We start from the raw sequence: 22,439 nt of genomic DNA on the forward strand, positions 1-22,439 counted from the left end.
CTTCTTGTGATGCACATGTTAGTAGATATTCTGTGTGGATACTGAATAAATGAGAATAGGTTGGAAATTTAGGATGAAGCCAATAAATTGTACTCTTATTAAATCAAGAAGCGATGATGCCAGTGTGACATCGCTTGGTTAAACATGCTCCCACTGTTTTTGTCAGGGAATGAACCATTGCAACATAAAAGGTCAGTTACTTGGAACAGACTCAACATTGGAAGACCTTCATGACTTATTATTAACTGTATTAACAACACCAAACAATTTTATCAAAAGATGTTTTATCAACTGCTTATATTTTGCTGAATTTCAAATGAGCATCATCAGTGCACAACACAGCTAGCATATGCAACAGAAATAAGTCATGAATCTGTCCTGTATACTAGCTGTGTTGTGCTCTGATGCTGATTTGAAATTCAGCGAAATATAAGCAGTTAATAAAACATCTTTTGATAAAATTGTTTGGTGTTGTTAATATGGTTAAAAAATAAGTCATGAATAACCGTCAACACCTAAGCTTATCTTTTAGATTGGAAGACATTAGAATAGCTATTAGTGTAAGACATATCAATTGAAAAGAAGTAGAACAGGCAAAGAATTACATAAGTACCATATCAACATAATTAGTGTTAGCAAAACAAAGAAGACATAACACAGATATATCTCTTGAAATGAATAACTGCAAAACAACATTCATGTGGTAGTGATCAGAGAAAGGAAGGGTAGCTATAGCAGTCAACACTACTTAAACACAATGATAATCTTCTTGAATATCAAGCAGTTTAGAGTAGAGCAGTATAAGCAGACATCAAAAGAGGAATTGCATAATGGCTAGCATCATTTTTTTTTCTTCTCATTCTTATTGGCTTAAAATAAAATGACGGTGCAACATCAGAGAATTTCATGCTGGCTAGGGTGTATCCCTAGTTAACAAGGCCCCTTGCTAGGGCAAACAGCAAAAAACATTAAAAGCAACTACTGGAAAAGTCCCTCACTGATCATCAGTAGAGCTCAAGATTGGCACCATCAATGTAAGAAGCAAGGGGGGGGGGGGTGTTAATTGGGAGGAACACCCTATCCAGCATGAAATGAAATTCTCATGTTGCACCATCATTTTATTTTAAGCCATTAAGAATGTCACCTGCTAAATTCAGAATTGGCAGTTCATTCATGTTCATTCAGTATCCAAGTGGATGGATACTGAATGAACTGATGGGATGCACCTTCTAACAGGGTACACCACAAAAAGATAAGGATTGGACATTAGGTCAGAAGCTCCAGATGGTTCTCCATATTACTTAAAAAGTTATGCAGAGGTCCTCTCCCAGTTATACACCTATGATCCTTAAGTGACACTCAAATATGAACATATACATGCAGTGCATAATTCAGAAGGCATGATCAGGCCAGATGATTAACATAGATGTCTCATAGTTCCCATGTATAAAAAGGAAAATAAAACTGAATTTGAGAATTGGGTCAAAGCTGTATAACTGAGAGGAGACCTCCACATAGCCTTTAAAGGAATGCGGAGAACCGACCAGGGCTTCTGACCTAATGTCCAATCCTCACCTTCTCGTGGTGCACCCTGTTGGTATCTACTTTGATACTGAACGAACGAGGATGGGCTGGCAATTTGGGACTTAGCCGACCAAATTGTATTCTTATTGGTTAAACCAAAATAAAAAATGATGGTACAACATGACAAAATTTCATGCCGGCGGGGGCGTCGCCCGGTTAAACAAGGCCCCCGTTGTTTTCGCCAGGGAACCAGGGCGAACAGCGAAAAGTCAGCTACTGGAACAAATCTGAAAATAAACCCCAACTCAACATCACCAGAGTTAAAGATCGGTACTATCAATGTAAGAAGCCTAAATGGCAAAGAAAGGGAGCTAGCTGAGGAATTAGATAAGTACCAGATCGACATAATAGGGGTGACTGAAACAAAAAAGACCAAAACTGGTGAGATCTTTCTGAGCAATAAATACAAAATGTTATATTCAGGCAATGACAATCAAGGAAAAGAAGGAGTAGCCATAGTATTCAACACAAAATACGAGGCTAATCTTCTTGAATGGCAGTCAGTCTCAAGTAGAGTAATGTGGGCAAATATGAGAATGGGGAACTGGACAATGAGACTTATTTGTGACTATGGTCCCACAGAAGGTTCTACTAAGGTAGAAGTGGAGGAATTTTTTGAGGCTTTAGAAAAAGCAACTGACACAATGAAAAAGGAAAAGTTGGTCCTTGTTGGGGACCTAAATAGCAGAGTAGGAAATGATTGTGAGACATACAAAAATATTTTGGGAAAATTTGGAGAAAAGAGCAAAGCTAATAATAATGGCAAATATCTGTTGGATTTCTGCTCAGGACATGGCCTGGTTATTACTAACACCATGTTCCAACATAAAAATGTGCACAAATTCACATGGAGAGAAGAGGCTAGGAATAAGAAAAGTCTCATTGACTATGTTATTGTTGATAGTGATGTTTTCTCCCTGGTGCAGGACACCACAGTGTACAGAGGATTTGAAATTGGAAGTGATCACTATTTAGTCTTGAGCAGGATAAAATTGAATTTCATATTGAAAAGAATAACATGTAAGAAAGTTTTAAAGCGAATAAAAGTTGAGCAGCTCTCAGATGTGAACTGTAGACAAAAATACACAAAGATTATTGAAAAGAAAATGAAAGAGTTTGAGAACAGGAATCAAACCTTGGAGATTCAGTGGCAAACTCTGAAGGAAACATTGATTGATTCTGCCAGAGAGGCATGTGGTGAGGTTGTGTGCAAGGATAAAAAAATCAGAACTCCCTGGTGGACACAGGAAGTTAAAGAGGCAGTGAAGGAAAAGAAGAAAGCATATCAAAAGTTCCTGGCAAATAAGTCAGCTTTTACTCTTACAGAATACAGAGACAAATGTAAGAAAGCTAAACAGTGTGTAAAACTAGCTAAACAAAAGTCATGGGAGGACTTTGGCAAGAATATAGAAAATAAATATCAAGAAGGTGGCAAAATATTCTGGAGGTTGTTGAAGAAGCTTAGGAATGGAGGAAAGAGTGCTGTAAAAGGAATTAGAGATGATAAAGGTGAAATGAAAACAGGAGGAAAAGATATCCTTGAAGTATGGAGTAATTACTTTGAAAAACTGCTAAATGAAACAAGCAGTGATGACAGCACAGTGATAAAAAACACTGACCAGGCATGCAGTCAGGAATACATATCCATACTTGAAGTAGAAAAAGCCATCAAAGGCTTGAAATGTGGAAAGGCAGCAGGAGTAGATGATATTCGACCAGAAATGCTGAAGTATGGTGGTATAAGAGTCTTACAGTGGCTGCACTGCATATTTCAGAAAGCCTGGACAGAGGGACGAATTCCTGATGATTGGAGTAGAGCTCTCATAGTACCCATATATAAAAAGGGAAATAAAACAATGTGAGAATTACAGAGGTATTTCCCTACTGAGTGTTCCTGGCAAAATCTATGCAAGTTGAGAAACGGTTGAGAAGAATTGTGGAAGAACAAGCTGGATTCAGGCCAAACAGAGGCTGTCAGGATCAGATCTTCACTTTACGACAAATAGTCGAGAAAGCATGGGAATATAACAAAGATCTGTATTTAAGTTTTGTCGATTTGGAAAAGGCATATGATAAGGTGCCAAGAGAGAAGCTATTCAATGCGCTACAGTTATATGGTGTCAATGGAGCATTATATCAAGCAATACTTAGTCTTTATTTGAGTTGTGAGTCAGCAGTTAGAATTGAAGGAAGTACAGGAAGGTGGTTTAATGTTAAATCTGGTGTGAGACAAGGATGTACATTATCCCCTCTGTTATTCATTATCTATATGGATCACATTATGAAGGAATGTGGTATTAAACCTGATATCAGAATTGGAGATGTTAATGTCAGCTCTTTGCTTTATGCGGATGATGTTATACTTCTAAATAAATCCGCTACAAGTCTGCAAGATTCTCTGACTAAATTGAATAGCTGTTGTAATAGATATGGTATGAAGGTCAGCAATAAAAAGACAAAGACAATGAAAATAGGCAGAATCATTGAAAATGTCAACTGTGTTGTGAATGGAGAACCTGTGGAACAAGTGAAACATTTCAGCTACTTAGGCGCGATTTTTACTGAAGATGGTAAATTAAATATAGAAATAGACAACAGAATCAGCAAAGCTGGTATCGTGGGAAGTCAATTGAATAAATTCATATTGAATAAGAAAGAAATTAGTCAGAACACTAAATTAGCTGTATACAAGACAGTGTTCAAACCAATTTTAACTTATGGATCTGAGAGCTGGGTCAGAAGTAAAACACTTTACCAAAGACTAGAGATCGCAGATATGAGAGTCCTGAGAAAGATTAGAGGCATGAACAGATGGCATCAATAGCAGTATCATATTAAAAATGAGGATATTAGGAAAGAACTTGACATTGTCAGCATCCAGGAATGCATTAGCAGAGCTAATCTCAGGTGGTATGGTCACTTAAATAGAATGGGAGAGGAAAGATTAGCAAAACAAGTGTTCTCTGCCAGGTTGGCAGGAAAACGACCCAGAGGAAGACCAAGATATAGGTGGATTGATACGGTACAAAGAGCCTTAGACGATAGAAATATAAGATCTGATAATGTTGGAGTCTTGACAAGTAACAGACTGATTTGGAGGAAAATTGTAGATAGGAAGTTAGTAATGATGTAATTTTTTCATGTAGTACTGTCATATCCTGTACACCCCTTGAGGGTACATGGCAGGAATTTGATGATGATGATGATGAAGAAATTTCTCTACTGAGCATCACAAGTGAGATTTATGCAAGCATATGTGAGAAGAGGCTAAGAAAAATAGTGGGAAGAACAGGCTGTATTTAGTCCAAATAGGGGTGGTTAGAATCAGATTTTCATTTTACAACAAATTGTCGACAAATCCTGAAAATATAACAAGGATCTCATTAACATGAAATTTCTGAATTGAATCCTCAAAATGATGTACTGCATACTATAATAGTGCTACATGATAAGTTTATAAAATTACCAGCTTTCTATTGACAGTTTTCTTCCAAATTAGTATGTTATTCGTCAGGACTTCAATGCTATCCAGATCTTATATTTCTGTTTCTGAGGCACATCTGATTGCATCAATCCATCTAGATCAGGTTCCCTGGGTCATTTTCTTACCATTTTTGTTCAATCCCCATCTCTCATATCTGTGGTCTATTTCTAATTGGATCAACTGTTTTATTTCTAACCCAGCCTTCAGATCTATAAGTTAAAATTTGGTTGAAGGCTATCTCATAGGTGGATTTGCATTTTGACTGATTTATGATTTCATTTAAGTTTATTAAGTTTGGCCGTACTTAGGAAGTCAGTTGATCATTTTTACTTAAAATTGTGTCTGAACTGAAATGTTTTACTTCTGTTCAGGATTCTTTCTATTCAGAATTCCTTCAGGATGCATCAATACATTAATAGTATAAATTTTTCCAAAAAAAAAAAATAAAGGGGGGGGGGGGTTTGGAAAAATTTTTGAAAAAATTAAACCAAAAAAAGTTAGTGTAGTTTTTCATAATAAAAAAATAAACAACTGCAGAAATTTTCATAAAATGTTTTATTCATTAAAATAAGCACCTTCACAATCTACAACTCTTTCCCAACAAGTTACAAATCTGTAAATTTTGCTTTTATAAAACATTTTGTCTTTAGAAGTAATAAACCTAACAACCTCCACTTTAATCTCTGTTTTATGGCAAAACTGTCTATTTCACATGTGATTGTCTAGCACCAAAAAAAGGTGATAACTGCTTGGAGAAATGTCAGGAGAATATGGAGGATGAGTAAGTTTTGCATTGTCCTGTAAGAAGAGCACTTTTTTTCTGATTAACTAGTCCTGGCTTTTCTGAGGTAAAGCTCGAGTTGCATCGAGTAGATCTCAGCAATAATTATTTGGCCTGCAGAGTAAGAAACTCGTAGACAATTCCAGCTCCCATCCACCACACACAATGCATAGTCTTCTGGGGATGAAGCAGTGCCTTTTGAAGTGTGTGGTACTGGATCGTTTGGTGACAACCAATGATAAGTTCACTTCCTGTTGTAGTACAAGATCTGTTTTTCATCACAAGTGAGCAAGTAATCCAAAAACGGCTTGTTTTTATGATGTGAAAGAAGTGAAGAACAAATTGATAGCCTTTGAAGTTTATTGTCATCTGATAATGCATATGGGACCCATTTGCTTAGCTTCCATGATTTTCCCAGTTGATGCAAGTGTAAATGAATTGTTTCAACATTCATGTTAAACATTTGTGATATTTCTTGAAATGTTAATCTTGAATTATTTTCAATAGTGGCGCGTGTAATTCTTCGTGATCAATAATTGAGGGTCTTCTTGAATGTGGAGATCTTCAGGTGATTCATCACCAGAAACAAATTTTTAAAACCATTTCTGCACAGTATGTTTTGCTAGTGCATCTTTTCCAAATGCCATATATATCTTACAGGATGCTTCTGAAGCCTTCGAACTGAGTTTAAATTCATAAAGCAAACAAATCCAAATTACACCAGGTTCAACAGATATTTTAAAAGGTTCAAAATCACAGAAAAGAATACACACTAAGTTAGACAGTGACAGCTATGTGGCTTACATAAATCACATATTCTTTCTTTATAAGCTTGTTTCTATGTATACAAATTAAAATATAAAATCAAATTAATCATACATGGTAAATTTACATTCCATAGTAAACATGAAAATTAGGATTATATCCTAATTTTCATGTTTACTATGGAATCGGTATTTTTGTGTTTTAAATTTTCTTGGTAGTTTATTTTATTTACTTGGCATTAATTTCAAATTGTGACATGAAATAGTTAATGATAGAAAACACATAATTACTTGATTCATAATTACATATATTTACTATAGTCTGATCTTCATGTTTCAGGCTATCTCCAGTGCTCGCAGTCTGGCAAGGCCATTATGTTCACCTGCTATCCATAGAACAGAAGTATGATTTTTATTCAGAATTAATATAATACTTGAAATGCATTGAAAATGTTAAGTAATTGATAATTATTGAGGAATAGAACTGTTTGCTATTACTGGGAATAATAAATTTTCTTCGGTTAAGGGAAAAAAAAAACAGTTCTGTTTCTCGATAGTTTATATGTTTATATATATATATATATATTGAGAAAAGTTAATTAAAAGCATCTGTAATAAACTGCCCAAAATAAATTATAAGATATTAGTTAGCAGTTGAAAATGAGAACAGGAGTAATTGTTTACAGATAGAATGAGCATATATAATTTACACCCATCAGTAATGGTTTATTATACCTACGTGCCAGAAATATTTGTTGTGCAGTAACTGCGTTCATCTTTTTCAGAATTTTTATCATTACAAGGAATTTTTGTTTAATGAGCAGTTGTTTCTGTATCAGGGAACATTATTTAGCATTTTTTATGTCATTAGTTAAAATGATGCACTCTCTTTACTGAATGAGGTTTCGGTTACCAGTACTTTTAGTCCTGAAGCTATTCAACCAGAATCAGTTATTTCACTATTCACAGTTTTGTGCTTTATTATTATTATTTTATTTTTTTATTTTTTTTTTTTTGAAGGATAACTTACTTTTTAATGCAATGTCAAGTCAAAAGAGGGAGAGTAGAGCAGGATTATGACTGTTTTTTTATTATTATTATTCATATGATATGATGCTGCTAAAATTGAATTATGAGCATTATTGATTAGTTTGTTAAACTAACAAAATAGTTAATATTATAAATTATTAATATTTATATTTATTTATAAAAAAATTTTATAATAAGTAAATCTGTTGCTAGCCATCTCTTCACTGTGTGCTGCTTAATTAGTGATAGCCTTGGGCAAGCTATCTCTGATTAGCTACCAGTGGAGATTGAGTTGCCACTTAGTCTCCAAAAGTTAGATAGGGCTGAAATGGCTGTGCCTACTCCCATATGAGAATAAAAGGTGTTAGCAGGATAGTTGGATCTCACACTAAAACTGCCTTTCCAACCATATCTGGTTAATGTTTCAGGTGCATCTGAAAATTTACCAATGGAGCTGGTTGAGCTCTCAGAAGACAATATTCTGCAATCTATCTGACAGTAAGAAAGATCCCATTGAAATATGGACGAATGCTGTCAAGCATCCAAATGTGCGTCACCATATGACATATGCTGTCTTGTTTCACCACAACTTACTGTTGTGAATCAACATTTTCACACATGATTAAAATTAAGATATGCTTGAGATCACAAATGATGAATACTCACCTGGAAGACCAACTGAAGTCAAAGACAACAGTACTGAAACCAGATATCTGCTTATTCAGCAATAAGCAATCTGAAATAAGTCATTATGTACCACTTAGTTAAATTTATTAATGCAAAGATTATATTCCTAGAATATAATAAAATAAAATGTTTTATTAACTGTTGAGATGTTTAGTTTGTAGAACCCCATTGTTAAATTATTAATTTTTTGTAAATAAATAAAACACTTTCAGAGTTTTAATGGAATTTTAATGTTGTGATATCAATATTCATATCGTATACATGTAATCTCTTAATTTTAGCAAGATTTATTATATACAGTATATGAAGGGTGCAGCAGCCTTAGGATAGAAATGATATCTGGCCTTCTAATGCCAAAAGGTTCCTCTCCCCTGACCTAGACCTTTCAGGGGTCTACTAAGTTCGATGCAGTTGTAAGCTGCCATGTTATGGCCAAACAGGCAGGACAGCCAACATCAGAATTGCTGAACACAGACTAACACCAGTTCCATCACTACATTCACTCAGATCAGAGCTTGCTGATCATGCCTTGAACACCCACCACAAGATACTATGGAAAAAGGCCACCTTACTCTATAGAAGCAAATTCAGATATGAAAGACTTTCTCAGATACTGCCTCAGCCTTAAAGAACTATCCTTACCTCACCAAATATGGTTGTATAAAACTGCCTCATATCTGAGAAGCACTGATCCTGATCCTAAAAATTTCATCCCAACAGCCAAGAACACCAATTCCAGCTGATGGGATGAAATTTTTAGGATCAGGATCAATGTTTCCCAGGTATGAGGCAGTTTTATAAAGACTCTTTCATATAGGATCAGATGGAGGAAATTATCTATCTTACATAAGTCTTTATAGGTCTGATCAACTATTTTTAGATTCAGCTATGAAGCACTGTCCCAACCTCAACTAGTATGGTTGCATTAATTTGCCAAAAATCTGGGAGACTATCATTTTAAGTCCTGATAGCCTGACTTCTCTAAATTAACTTAATGGTTATCTGATCATAGAGGGCACTATCTAAGGATATTAGTTCTGTTTTCAGTTACAATTTGAATTATTCTCCACAATTATTTAGTTCAGTGGCATGTTCTTGTCAGTTATAATTTTGCTTCGATGATGCTGGGTAGAAGACTGGTGAATTATGAGTTTAATAGATATGCTTTTCCTCTCTTGGTGTTGAATCAACATCTAAGAATTTCTATACATAACCATTCCAATCAGGACTTTTATGTTTTGTATTGATAAAGGCCTTCATAACTCATTATTCCTTGCCAAGTAAAATTTGTTTTCAAATACTGTATATTTTGTTTAAATCTGTACTTTCTTATAGCAAAGGAAGTGTTGGAGAGAATTGTGAGACTTCTTTGCCAAATTGACCTACCAGTTTTTTCTATCCACTCTGAAAATTAAATTCCTTCGTAGATTCTCTGAAAAACAAATATCCTCCTCTTCTCATCCTGGATTTTACAGAATCCTATGCTCATGCAGCCTTTGTTATTATGGGCAGACAGATTGTTCAAGCTCAGATTCATTTAGAAGAACATCGAGATTATATGCTACTTCATGAGTGTCATAAGTCTGGTTCATCCAGCCACACTTTATCCACTAGGTATAGAATTCACTATAATCAAACTAAAGGCTCACTCAGAAGTTATTTTTTACTTGAAAGATTATATAAAGAAACTTGTGAAGCCACATTCACTGACGAACCTTAACAAAAATGACTGTCTTAAACTTTCCCAATTTTATGAAGTTATCCTAAATAACACTCCTCATCCCTGTGTTTTGTGAATTAGTATTTATTTTTATTTCTTTGAATTCTAATAGTTGTAGATAGATTTAACCTCCTGCAATTAATATCATATATTGTTACATATACTTGCACTTCATTATCCAAGGAGTAGAGGACTCATTGAGGGAGGCTACACATCACACAAATCAGCTTTTGTACCTTTTCTTAAACTCGTTGACACTAAATGCACTTACCATTTCAAGGGGCAAACTATTCCACTCACTCACTGCTCTGTGGGGAAAACTAGCACCTACCCTTTTCTTAACTGCAAACAAACTTAACTTCTATGGATGCCCCGTGTTCTCTTCCCATCTTCCATATAACAAATTTCATCACACAGTATCTTTTAACACCCATTCAGAAGTTTATAGACCTCTATCATATCAACCCCTTTTTCTTCTGTCATCCAGACTTTAGAGACCAAACAATATTTTTCAAGCCACTTCATCTTCCAATAAGCAGGTTGTCTCACACCAGAGTAAGATTTAAACTTAGTACATAGATTACAGAGTGGAGACTGTTCACTTGCTCAACTTCCAGACATTTAAGCACCTTTTGTATAAGCAAAGTTAATCTTAATGTGAGGACTTGATCACAGTGTTGGATAGAACATTACTACGTAATTTCACTTATCGATAAAGTAATAACTGAAATAAAAGGTTAGTAGTCGCATCTTTGTTTTGTATTTCCTATTGTGCAAATTGAGGTTTTTCAGCACAAATGATTGAACTATTAATTTTTGGGATAATGAAATCATCATTTCTTGGTATATTACCTTCATGTGGTGTAATACATCCATTATGTCTTTAATAGTGTTTTTCTGATTTGCCTACTATTTGTCAGAGCCTCAGATTTGATCTGATCTGATTGGCTTTTTCTTCTCTTCTTTTAAAGCACTCCTAACTCCTAGCAGCTTCAATTCATTTATGCCTTGTCTTCCAAGTCTCTTTACTACCATTTCCACAGAACCACCTGCTTTACAAAAGAGCATGGAGCTGTTTAAGTGATCCCATATAGTAAAAACTACTAAAAACTCCTGGCTAGAATCCCATCAGTACAGTACATTGCTATTCTAAAGGAAATTCAGTTATAAAGGTATCCAAACAAAAATTTATATAATTATTATACCTACATTGACTTATTTTTTGTCTCAATAGTTTTCAGAACTTGCACTGAATTTAAACATAATTAAAATACTGGATTGTAAAACATTTAAAATCAAAAAGAATAGGAAAGAAGACAGTTTTTCTTGTATGTCAAAATACAAAGTCCAATTAGCATAGTAACAATAATGGTAATAATGCTTAACAGCATAACCAACCAAAAGGGAAAAAATACATTTATTAAACTCACTAATATTTTGCTGGTTTTTTACCAATCATCATCAGAGCACAATTATAACTGACAGGCACACACCACTGAACTAAGTAATTATGGAAAACACTTCAAATTGTAACTGAAAACAGAACTAATATCCTTAGATGGTGCCCTCCATGGGTTGGAGAGTCAAAGTTAATTTAGAGAAGTCAGGCTATCGGGTGTTAAAATGATAGTCTCCCAGATTTTTGGTAAATTAATGCAACCATATTTGTTGAAGTTGGGACAGTGCTTCATAGCTGAATATAAAAATAGTCTCAGATTATTATTTTAAAGGCTTCTGGTTTACTATAGATGTTTTTCTTCATCTGATCCTATGTGAAAGAATATTCAGAGCATGATCTGCCAATCCCGACTTGTAATGATACAAATGATCTCAGATGTAATTTTTGTGTTCTTCAATGTCAGATGTTAGCTGATCTATCAGGATGTTAAAGGGGATGTAGTTGATCTTTAGGGGAATGTTTGAAAGTAGTATGGAAATGATATTAGTGAGTTTAATAAATGTATTATTTTCCCTCTTGGTGTTGGTTGTACCATTAAGTATCATAATGAATGACACTTAAGCCTTTCTTTATGTATTGCAGTAATAGTTGTTATTAGCATATGATTTGTAATCTGTTAAGTTTTATCAGTTTTTTATATTTTCCCTGAACAGAAGATGAAGTATAATATTTTATCATTTTTTTCTAGGTAACAAATAAGAGTGTTTTCACAAATCCACAGATAAATTTCAACTGCAGCTCTAGCTTACTGCTTTCAGAGGTAGGTTTCAGTTTTTCACATTCAAGTTGTACTGTACATGAAAGAAACATGCACTTTAATTTTGCATTGCTTATCCTACCAGAAAGTAATTTTAGCATGTTCATTTTAAAATATTTTATATAAAGTAATTTTGTAAAAACAGTAATAGCCAGCGATATTCACATATATATTAGTGTTTCCTGATTATCATCCTGACCGATAGTGATGATTTTAAAAAAACTTAGTAATCAGTATACTCAAGTACCTAGATATCATATTGAAATTAATTCATTTCACCAAAAAAAAAAGTGCTTTCATAATATTTAGTCCTTTTTAATGGAAAACGTCTGTAAGAACCAGGCATATCTAGTGATTACTGAAGTAGTTACACAATATCACAGGTTTTCTGGTGTAATTTCAAATATTGCATTGAAAATTACAAAACTCCAGTTATTTAAGTTGAACACTTAATAGCAAATAGCTTTAAGCAGAGTTCATAGTAAGACCTTGAAACTAAGAACAGGACTCCTTCCTGCTGTTCAAAGATTTCATATTCCATATATATTTCCTGTATATTTCATAGTATGTTTTAAGATAAATAGTATTTAAAATCAAAAAATAAAAATAAAAATTTGCTGCTTATAGCCATTTTTTTATAGAATCAATTAAACAAAGAACTATAAAAACTTACCATCGAAATCTTAAAATATGGTTACATTATGTGGCTGCTGTATTTGTCATCTGGCTAGGTTCAAGAGAACAAACAAGTCTAACTTGCAGGACTCTACTTATTTCTAAACATACTCCTAGAAGTTTCTGAAGAGAACACTCATTTATTTGGTATAGAGAATGCCTATTTGCAGTGGAAGATGCTTCAATTCCTCATCTCCCCCACCATCCTGTGGTGGTGGTAGTGGGGGGGGGGGCTTTAATTAAAATGATAATAGAGAAGAATCAAGAACTTAAATTTCTCAGCCACAACTTTCACTTAGCTATTGGGAAAAGCATCTGCCCAACATGTTTCCACCTCTCTTTCTCTCTGACATCCTAATGGAACAGTGGTACATAAGCAGACCTCATGTTGTAGGCTTAATGCAGTAAAACAGCACCTAGAAAGACTTAAAAATACTATATAATTCTTTCACTAGTTCATCTCAGTCACAGACACAAAGGCAACAAAAAATGAAGTAAAACATGTGAACGAAAGACTAGATTCCAAACTAGATGGAGGGATCCTCTGTTGGCAGCCTCAGATGTAAACTGAGATCTCAAAGTGTCCCATATTTTGGGAAGTTTTATGCAACCATATTTATTCAGTTTAGGCTGATTTTTGAGAGCAGCTCCAGATTTTGAAAAGTCTTTCTCTTCTAATTTTGCTGTGATGGAGCATGGTGATCTTTTTCTAATTGATTTTGTGAGACATAACCAAAGCATGGTCTAAAAGTTCAATTGACCATAATGATTGCAGATGTATTTTGTTCATAGTAGGCCAACTTGCAGGAACAGGGAATTCTATGTACGAGGGTGGTCTGAAAAGTTCTCGGTCTCAACCATAGATGGCAACACTATTGGCAAGATTTTTTTTTTTTTTTCAAAGTTGGTACACCTGTCATAAGCATCCATGTGAAATTGCAAGTCATTCTATCGAGTAGTTTGTTTTATACAGCTGTTTGAAGCAAAAGTTGTTTGTATCCTTTGAAATGAATAAAATTTGAGTATCATGCAGTTACAAAATTCTTTGTTAAAGAAGGTTTAACTTCAAAAGAAAAATTCATTTGAAGTTCATAAAAGTTTATGGGCACTCTTCTTCATTTTCGGCAACTAAGAAATGGGCTCCCGAGTTTAAACATGGCCGTACCAGCCTTGAAGATGATCCATGCGAAGGACATCCAAAAAGTGTAACAACATCAGAAATCATTGATCAAGTGCATGATATGGTATTGGATGACTGGTGAGTCAAAGTGTGTGAAATTGCTGAGACTATAGGCATTTCAAAAGAATGTGTAGGATATATTTTGCATGAAGGATTGCAAAAATGCACTCACATGAAAATCTCTGAATAGTGCTTGGAGCATTTTAACAGAATAAAACTGATTTTGTGCATTGATTTATTACTATGGATGAGACTTGGATTCACCATTACAAACCAGAATCCAAAAAACAATTCAAAACAGTGGACAGAAGCTCGTTCAGCATTAAAGAAGACAAAGTCTGTTCCATCAGCAGGAAAGGTCATGGCATCGGTGTTTTGGGATGCTAAAGGCATTTTGTTTATTAATTATCTCGAAAAGGACAAAATAATAACCGGGGAATATTATTCCAATCATTTAACCAGAACTAGACGAAAAATTCATAAGAAAAGACTTGGTTTGTAGAAGAAAAAAATCATCTTTCATCAGGACAATGCACCTGTGAACAAAGGTGTTTTGGCAATGGGAAAATTAAGGAATCTGCATTATGAATTGTTGGAAAATCCACCCTATTCCCCAGATTTGGCTCCCTCTGACTTCTATCTCTTCCCCAAACTAAAACTGTTCCTTGCGGGTCAGCGTTGTTCTTCGAATCAAGAGGTGATTGCAGTAGAGGGATATTGTACAGATCTTACTGAGAACCACTACAGGAATGGAATAATGGTGCTGGAGCATTGCTGGAATAAATGTATAAGTCTTAGGGAAGATCATGTTGAAAAATAATAATTTTGAAATTATAAATTCATTTTTTCATTGTTAGGTCAAGAACTTTTTCAGACCACCCTCATATACTAGGAATTGTTAGAAGAGGGAGTTGGTCCTTAAGGGAGGAGATAAGAGTAGCTAGTTTCAAGTGGAGCCTGAAAGCTGTGCAGAGATTGTATTTCTTTAAAATTTTGGCTATTTTTTCTAATGTGTCTCCTATACGTAAAGAATGGCGATAGCAATCTCTCCGAAGAAAAGTTGTGGAATGTATGAAGGATTGATTATTTTATTGATTCCCTGAGAACTGTAGCCATAAGATAGGAAGGTATGGTATATATGATTGAGTTTAACTGCATGACAAACCTCATTGGAACAAAGATTATGAGCATTATTGGTTAGTGTTTTAATGATACCCTTTTGTTTGAGAGGAAGGTGGGGAAAGTTTGTGAATGTACCTGCCTGTGTGAGTTGGTTTCCTGTGCACTAAACAGGACAGCTAGGCATGTTACCAAGGTGTTTCAGAAGATTAAACTATTATCAGCTTCACTTTCCATTGTAAATTAGGTTCTAGAGTGAAGACTATTTAGGTGTCCTAGGAAAGAATCCAATGTGTTTGGGCAATGATGCCAAATAGAGAACATATCATCGACTCATCTTACCAGATAGTTTTGTGAGGGACTGAGTCAAGAGCTTGTTTTTCAAAAATCTTCAGTGAAAAAAATTGGCAAGGGGATGAGGGGGGACAAACCATAGAAGTGCCCTCTATAAATTTGATATTTGCAAGAGAAATATCTGTAATATAACACAGGAATAGAGATTTGTGATATCAGAAAGAAAACTTTGTTTAAAAGTGATAAGGTGTCATTTAAGGGAATGTTGGTGAACAGTTAGGTAATGTCAAAGCAAAGATATCTGTATTATTAACAGTTAGACTTTCAGTAGATATTTGAAAATAGGTAGTTTTTTTTTATATATGATGTGGTGTAGCTAGTTGGGGGGGGGGGGTTGCTAAGTGTTTGGATAATTTATATCGGGAGGGGATTGGGTTTGTGGATTTTAGGTAGGTTATATATAGGGAGGGGGGAGCTGAATTGTTTTGTGTGTGATTTCAGGAGACCAGGAAGAAACCTTTTTTGAACAGACATTTTAATCTGCAATCTGCCAGGATCATATTCTAAAATTAAGTGGGTAGAATGGTCTTATTTATATTGTATTCACTGGCATTGAGGATAGCAGTGGCACCAGCTACAGGATATTATGATAGTACTACTTGAAAAGGTTACATCATCATCACTAACTTCATATTGGCAATTTTCCTCTGAATTAATAGTCTTATATTTTGGTTTTATAAGGTACATCTTACTGTATCAATCTACCTCAATCTTGATCTTCCACTGGTTCTTTTCCTGCCAAAAAAACACTTGCTATGCTAACCTTTCCTCTCCATTCTGCTTAAGTGATCATACCACTTGAGATTAGCTCTGCTCACACCTTTCTGAATGCTAACAGTGCCAAGTTCTTTGCTAATATCCCCTCATTTTTAATATACTGCCACTGTTGCCATCTGTTCACTGCCCTAATCTTTCTCAGAACCTGTCATATCTATGGTCTACAGTCCAATCAAGTGTCTTGTAGTTTCGCATATACCCATTCTTAACTGAAAATTCCATGTTTCGCATGCTTTCTCTCGCCAATGGAGGACATGGACTGGTAATTACTAACACAATGTTCCAACATAAAAATGTGCACAAATTCACATGGAGAGAAGAGGCAAGGAATAAGAAAAGTCTCATTGACTATATTATTGTTGATAGTAATGTTTTCTCCCTGGTGCAGGACACCAGAGTGTACAGAGGATTTGAAATTGGAAGTGATCACTATTTAGTCTTGAGCAGGATAAAATTGAATTTCATATTGAAAAGAATAACATGTAAGAAAGTTTTAAAGCGAATAAAAGTTGAGCAGCTCTCAGATGTGAACTGTAGACTAAAATATACAAAGATTATTGAAGAAAAAATGAAAGAGCTTGAGAACAGGAATCAAACCTTGGAGATTCAGTGGCAAACTCTGAAGAAAACATTGATTGATTCTGCCAGAGAGGCATGTGGTGAGGTTGTATGCAAGGATAAAAAAATCAGAACTCCCTGGTGGACACAGGAAGTTAAAGAGGCAGTGAAGGAAAAGAAGAAAGCATATCAAAAATTCCTGTCAAATAAGTCAGCTTGTGCTCTTAGAGAATATAGAGACAAATGCAAGAATGCTAAACACTGTGTAAAACTAGCTAAACAAAAGTCATGGGAGGACTTTGGCAAGAATATAGAAAATAAATATCAAGAAGGTGGCAAAATATTCTGGAGGTTGTTGAAGAAGCTTAGGAATGGAGGAAAGAGTGCTGTAAAAGGAGTTAGAGATGATAAAGGTGACATGAAAACTAGAGAAAAAGATATCCTTGAAGTATGGAATAATTACTTTGAAAAACTGCTAAATGAAACAAGCTGTGATGACAGCACAGTGGTAAAAAACACTGACCAGGCATGCAGGCAGGAATACATATCCATACTTGAAGTAGAAAAAGCCATCAAAGGCTTGAAATGTGGAAAGGCAGCAGGCATAGATGATATTAGACCAGAAATGCTGAAGTATGGTGGTATAAGAGTCTTACAGTGGCTGCACTGCAAAGTTCAGAAAGCCTGGACAGAGGGACGAATTCCTGATGATTGGAGTAGAGCTCTCATAGTACCCATATATAAAAAGGGAAATAAAACAATGTGAGAATTACAGAGGTATTTCCCTACTGAGTGTTCCTGGCAAAATCTATGCAAGTTGAGAAACGGTTGAGAAGAATTGTGGAAGAACAAGCTGGATTCAGGCCAAACAGAGGCTGTCAGGATCAGATCTTCACTTTACGACAAATAGTCGAGAAAGCATGGGAATATAACAAAGATCTGTATTTAAGTTTTGTCGATTTGGAAAAGGCATATGATAAGGTGCCAAGAGAGAAGCTATTCAATGCGCTACAGTTATATGGTGTCAATGGAGCATTATATCAAGCAATACTTAGTCTTTATTTGAGTTGTAAGTCAGCAGTGAGAATTGAAGGAAGTACAGGAAGATGGTTTAATGTTAAATCTGGTGTGAGACAAGGATGTACATTATCCCCTCTGTTATTCAATACCTATATGGATCACATTATTAAGGAAAGTGGTATTATACATGATATCAAAATTGGAGATGTTAATGTCAGCTCTTTGCTTTATGCGGATGATATTATACTTCTAAATAAATCCGCTACAAGTCTGCAAGATTCTCTGACTAAATTGAATAGCTGTTGTAATAGATATGGTATGAAGGTCAGCAATAAAAAGACAAAGACAATGAAAATAGGCAGAATCATTGAAAATGTCAACTGTGTTGTGAATGGAGAACCTGTGGAACAAGTGAAACATTTCAGCTACTTAGGCACGATTTTTACTGAAGATGGTAAATTAAATATAGAAATAGACAACAGAATCAGCAAAGCTGGTATGGTGGGAAGTCAATTGAATAAATTCATATGGAATAAGAGAGAAATTAGTCGGAACACTAAATTAGCTGTATACAAGACAGTGTTCAAACCAGTTTTAACATATGGATCTGAGAGCTGGGTCAGAAGTAAAACACTTGACCAAAGACTAGAGACCGCAGATATGAGAGTCCTGAGAAAGATTATAGGCATGAACAGATGGCATCAATGGCAATATCATATTAAAAACGAGGATATTAGGAAAGAACTTGACATTGTCAGCATCCAGGAATGCGTTAGCAGAGCTAATCTCAGGTGATATGGTCACTTAAATAGAATGGGCGAGGAAAGATTAGCAAAACAAGTGTTCTCTGCCAGGTTGGCAGCAAAACGACCCAGAGGAAGACCAAGATATAGGTGGATTGATACAGTACAAAGTGCCTTAGACGATAGAAATATAAGATCTGATAGTGTTGGAGTCTTGACAAGTAACAGACTGATTTGGAGGAAAATTGTAGATAGGAAGTTAGTAATGATATAATTTTTTCATGTAGTACTATCATATCCTGTACACCCCTTGTGTACAGGATACATGGGTACATGGCAGGAATTTGATGATGATGACCATCTTCCTATACCTCCTGCAAAAGGTTCAGGAAGATAGTTTGGTGTAACTGCAGACTTACAACTTAAATATAGACTTACGTACATTTAGGCTCTTCAATATAATGTTCCCATTTACATCATATAATTGTAATGTTTTGAATAGCTTTTCTCTTTGTACCTAATCATATACTTTTTCCAGGTCTGTAAATAGAGATCCTTGTTATATTCTCATGATATAGTGAATATTTATCTTAGTAAAAATGTGATCCTCTATCTTCCCCTTCAGTAGTTTGTCACAGCCACATCTTAGTTTCACTGAAACCCAACTAATGCTCCAAGCCAGCTGATCCTGTCCATGATCCTGCCATCAGTTATATTTATTCTGATTTTGTTTGTCTTGCAGGATTAAAAAATAAATGTTTCTTGAAGCTAGAACCCTCCACCTCTCTATGAGACCAAGTAACTAGTCTTCATTTGGAAGGCCCTTATGAAAGTTCTTATCATAGAAATATTCAAACCCAGATCTTTAGAATGTAAGGGAATTGACTATGGAAGCTCTTAAAGTGATTGTGATAACCCTGTTTGGCATGACCTTGGTTTGTTCTTTAAAAGTTCTACATTTTTGTTTTATCCTTTTCTCAAATATTCTTGCATAAATCTTACCTGGAACAGGGAGTAAGGTCAGATTACTTATCAAAGTAGTTTGGAAATGTTTAGTGCTGAACATTGCTTACTTTTTTTTAAAGGTGTTCTTTACAGCTGATAATATAGTTGTTTTAAATTAATATCTAAAAGAAACATTTTCTTTGCCTAGATCACTCGAGGTCTCCAAACCAGTGCAGTGTGTAGGGATATTGACTCTGCAGCAAAATTTATTGGAGCTGGTGCTGCCACAGTTGGAGTTGCTGGTTCAGGTATATTACATGTTCATTCATAGTTATTTATTCCAATATGATAAATTTAAAAAGAGATTTACATCAAAAATTTAAGATTGCAAATTATGGTCTTCCAAGTCTCTATTTGAGCTAACTGGTAGATGTCAGATGGAGTTTTACAGTTCAGTCTGTTGGTGGTTTCACAGGTATATTGCATGTTACAGACTTTTATTTATTTTATAAATTAAAAAGAAAGAGGAGTTTAACTATTAAGTTTTCTTAATGAGAATACTTTCATTTCTCTACTGTCATTGTGAACTCTGATTATCGAATACACTGATACCTCCTGGGTACATTTAGATAAATAAAAATTTAAAGTAATTCATGAATATCTTGAGGTTGATAGATGATTTTCGTTGATTGGTGTGGCCATTGGTTACCCTGCTAAGTGGGGTAGTTAAAGTGGCTTTAATTACTCTTTTGGTTTTTACAGTAGAAAAAACCTTAGCCCATCCATTGCACTAACTTTTAGGTTTACAACTTTTTGTAGATGATATCACCATAAAAAATATCACTCCAGTATTTTACTGTAGTCATATTGAAATTGACATCATCATCAAAGAATGATATGTAAATCTATAAAAATGCACGATGCAAACACTACTACATGGAACACGTGCAAATAGAAATCTAAAAAAAATGCTATCTAACAGTCATGATTAATATGCCTGGCTTATTTGGATGAAAGGCTGAGTTGTGAGTATCATCTGATTTCTTATCATCTGATAAGAAATTATATTCCTATTTTCCTTCTCAGCAAAAACATTTCTACATTGCTGCTCTGCAAGAGCTGAGATCTCTTTGTGAAGGATGTAATCCTTATGTAATCTTGCCAGTTTATCTATAAAAAAAATTTACAAGATATCCTAAAAAATGAAGATCTAAAGAATTATCTTTCACTTCATGAATAAGAAATGATAGTTTTATTTAATTTCTTGTGGTCTAAAGTTAATAAAGATGCATTTCTGTAATCTAAGCATTGACCATAGAATCGAGTATTAGCACCTGTTGAGTGGGTGGGTTATAGCTATTTATATATTGACAAAAAAAAATATTGGTATCATGCAGTAGAGTTTGCTGGAGGATATTATTATAGAAACAAATGAGCTCTGTAAATGAAAGTTTTTAAGTTGATATATTATTTTGAGGAATGGTAGTCTCCATTACCAGATGTAACTCTCTATGTGTGTAGATTTCCTGTAAACAACATATGTAAGTTGGGTGATTAAGGTATCTAGTGTTGTATGATTTCTTCTCAAATACAACTACTTTAACCCTTTTACTATATCTCCTTGATACACTCTATCAGGTAACACGTGGTACCTCTGAGGAACAATGGAACTTCCTCGAGATCGAGGCAGTATCAGAGTGTCTGAGATTTACCCCTCTTAAAACGCCAAGAAATTTATTTGTTTCGCTGCGCCACTTAGCGCTATTAGATTAATTAATATTAACAACCAAGAGGTAATCTAATCTCAGGACAGTACTTAGTGATACCAATTAACTCTGCAGACGTGACCAAAATTTACTCTTTTCAAATATCCCGCATAGGTTCATATTAATACTTTATAAGCGGTGCATCGGATTCCAGAAATCACAGAAAGTCTTTGTTAGAATCAAAAGCAAGGTTTATTTTACTCAAAGATTGTTACACATAATAACACTAAATTAAATCCCATCTTAAGGGAGCTTCAGACAAGATATATAATATTCGAGCACTACTATTACACTTATAAAACATTATACAGTAGCTTCCTAGAGTAAGAATTATATTAACCTCCGCTAAAACATTAGTCGTGTACTATTATCATATTCAATCTAAGACTCCGTAGCTTTGTCAGACTACACAAGATAACATTCGTATCTTTCACAATCTCTTTATATTATGCCAATTCTTTACTCTAAACATATCCTTAATTTCATTCAATATAATGGCGAACTTAAACACAACGACATATAATAAACATAAATTCAATATCCTTCTCAAGTCCTAGTAATATCACCTTATCCTATATCATTAATGTTCTCTTTTACAATATGTTAACGTGGCACAAATCTTTTACTCATGTATAGTGAAACACAAAGTCTACTTATCTTCCTTTATGGTTCTTTATGACATAAGTTCACAGGATAGTGGACTTCTGTGGACAGCCTGACTTGTCTTTTTCCGCGGAGATACTGCCACAAGAACCGCGACTCTTTTTTTCGGATTCCCTCCGGTACGGGGCACCGGCACCTACGCCACTACAAGAGGGGAACACACCCAAGATCCAGGGGAAAAGTCTTGTTTCAGGGTCGTGTGACCCTTATATTTCCCCTATCCTTCTCGGCGATTCTCGCCCTTTTCGATATGAGCGGCCGACTCACTCTTGCTATTACGTCATAGCGTCCATATCTCTACCCCGCTATCGCACGTATGCTGACGTCATTGTTTACTTGGGGCGATCCCTCCCTTGCGTTACGACTCCGTAACC

The 22,439-nt window shown here is 34.9% G+C and overlaps 1 protein-coding gene across 1 annotated transcript in view; it reads left to right on the plus strand.

The window, feature by feature from the left end:
* Positions 1 to 22,439, plus strand: part of ATPsynC (ATP synthase, subunit C) — a 40,459-nt gene that overhangs the window by 9,713 nt on the left and 8,307 nt on the right. Inside the window, exons 3-5 of the mRNA XM_090400417.1 lie at positions 6,954 to 7,016; positions 12,197 to 12,268; positions 19,845 to 19,944. Of these exons, the coding sequence (XP_090256543.1) occupies positions 6,954 to 7,016; positions 12,197 to 12,268; positions 19,845 to 19,944 (235 nt within the window). The remainder of the gene's footprint in view (positions 1 to 6,953; positions 7,017 to 12,196; positions 12,269 to 19,844; positions 19,945 to 22,439) is intronic.

This window comes from Typopeltis vanoorti, chromosome 11 (genome assembly GCF_054136105.1).
Source record: "Typopeltis vanoorti isolate ZY-2024b chromosome 11, IOZ_Tvanoo_1.0, whole genome shotgun sequence".
NCBI lineage: Eukaryota > Metazoa > Arthropoda > Arachnida > Uropygi > Thelyphonidae > Typopeltis > Typopeltis vanoorti.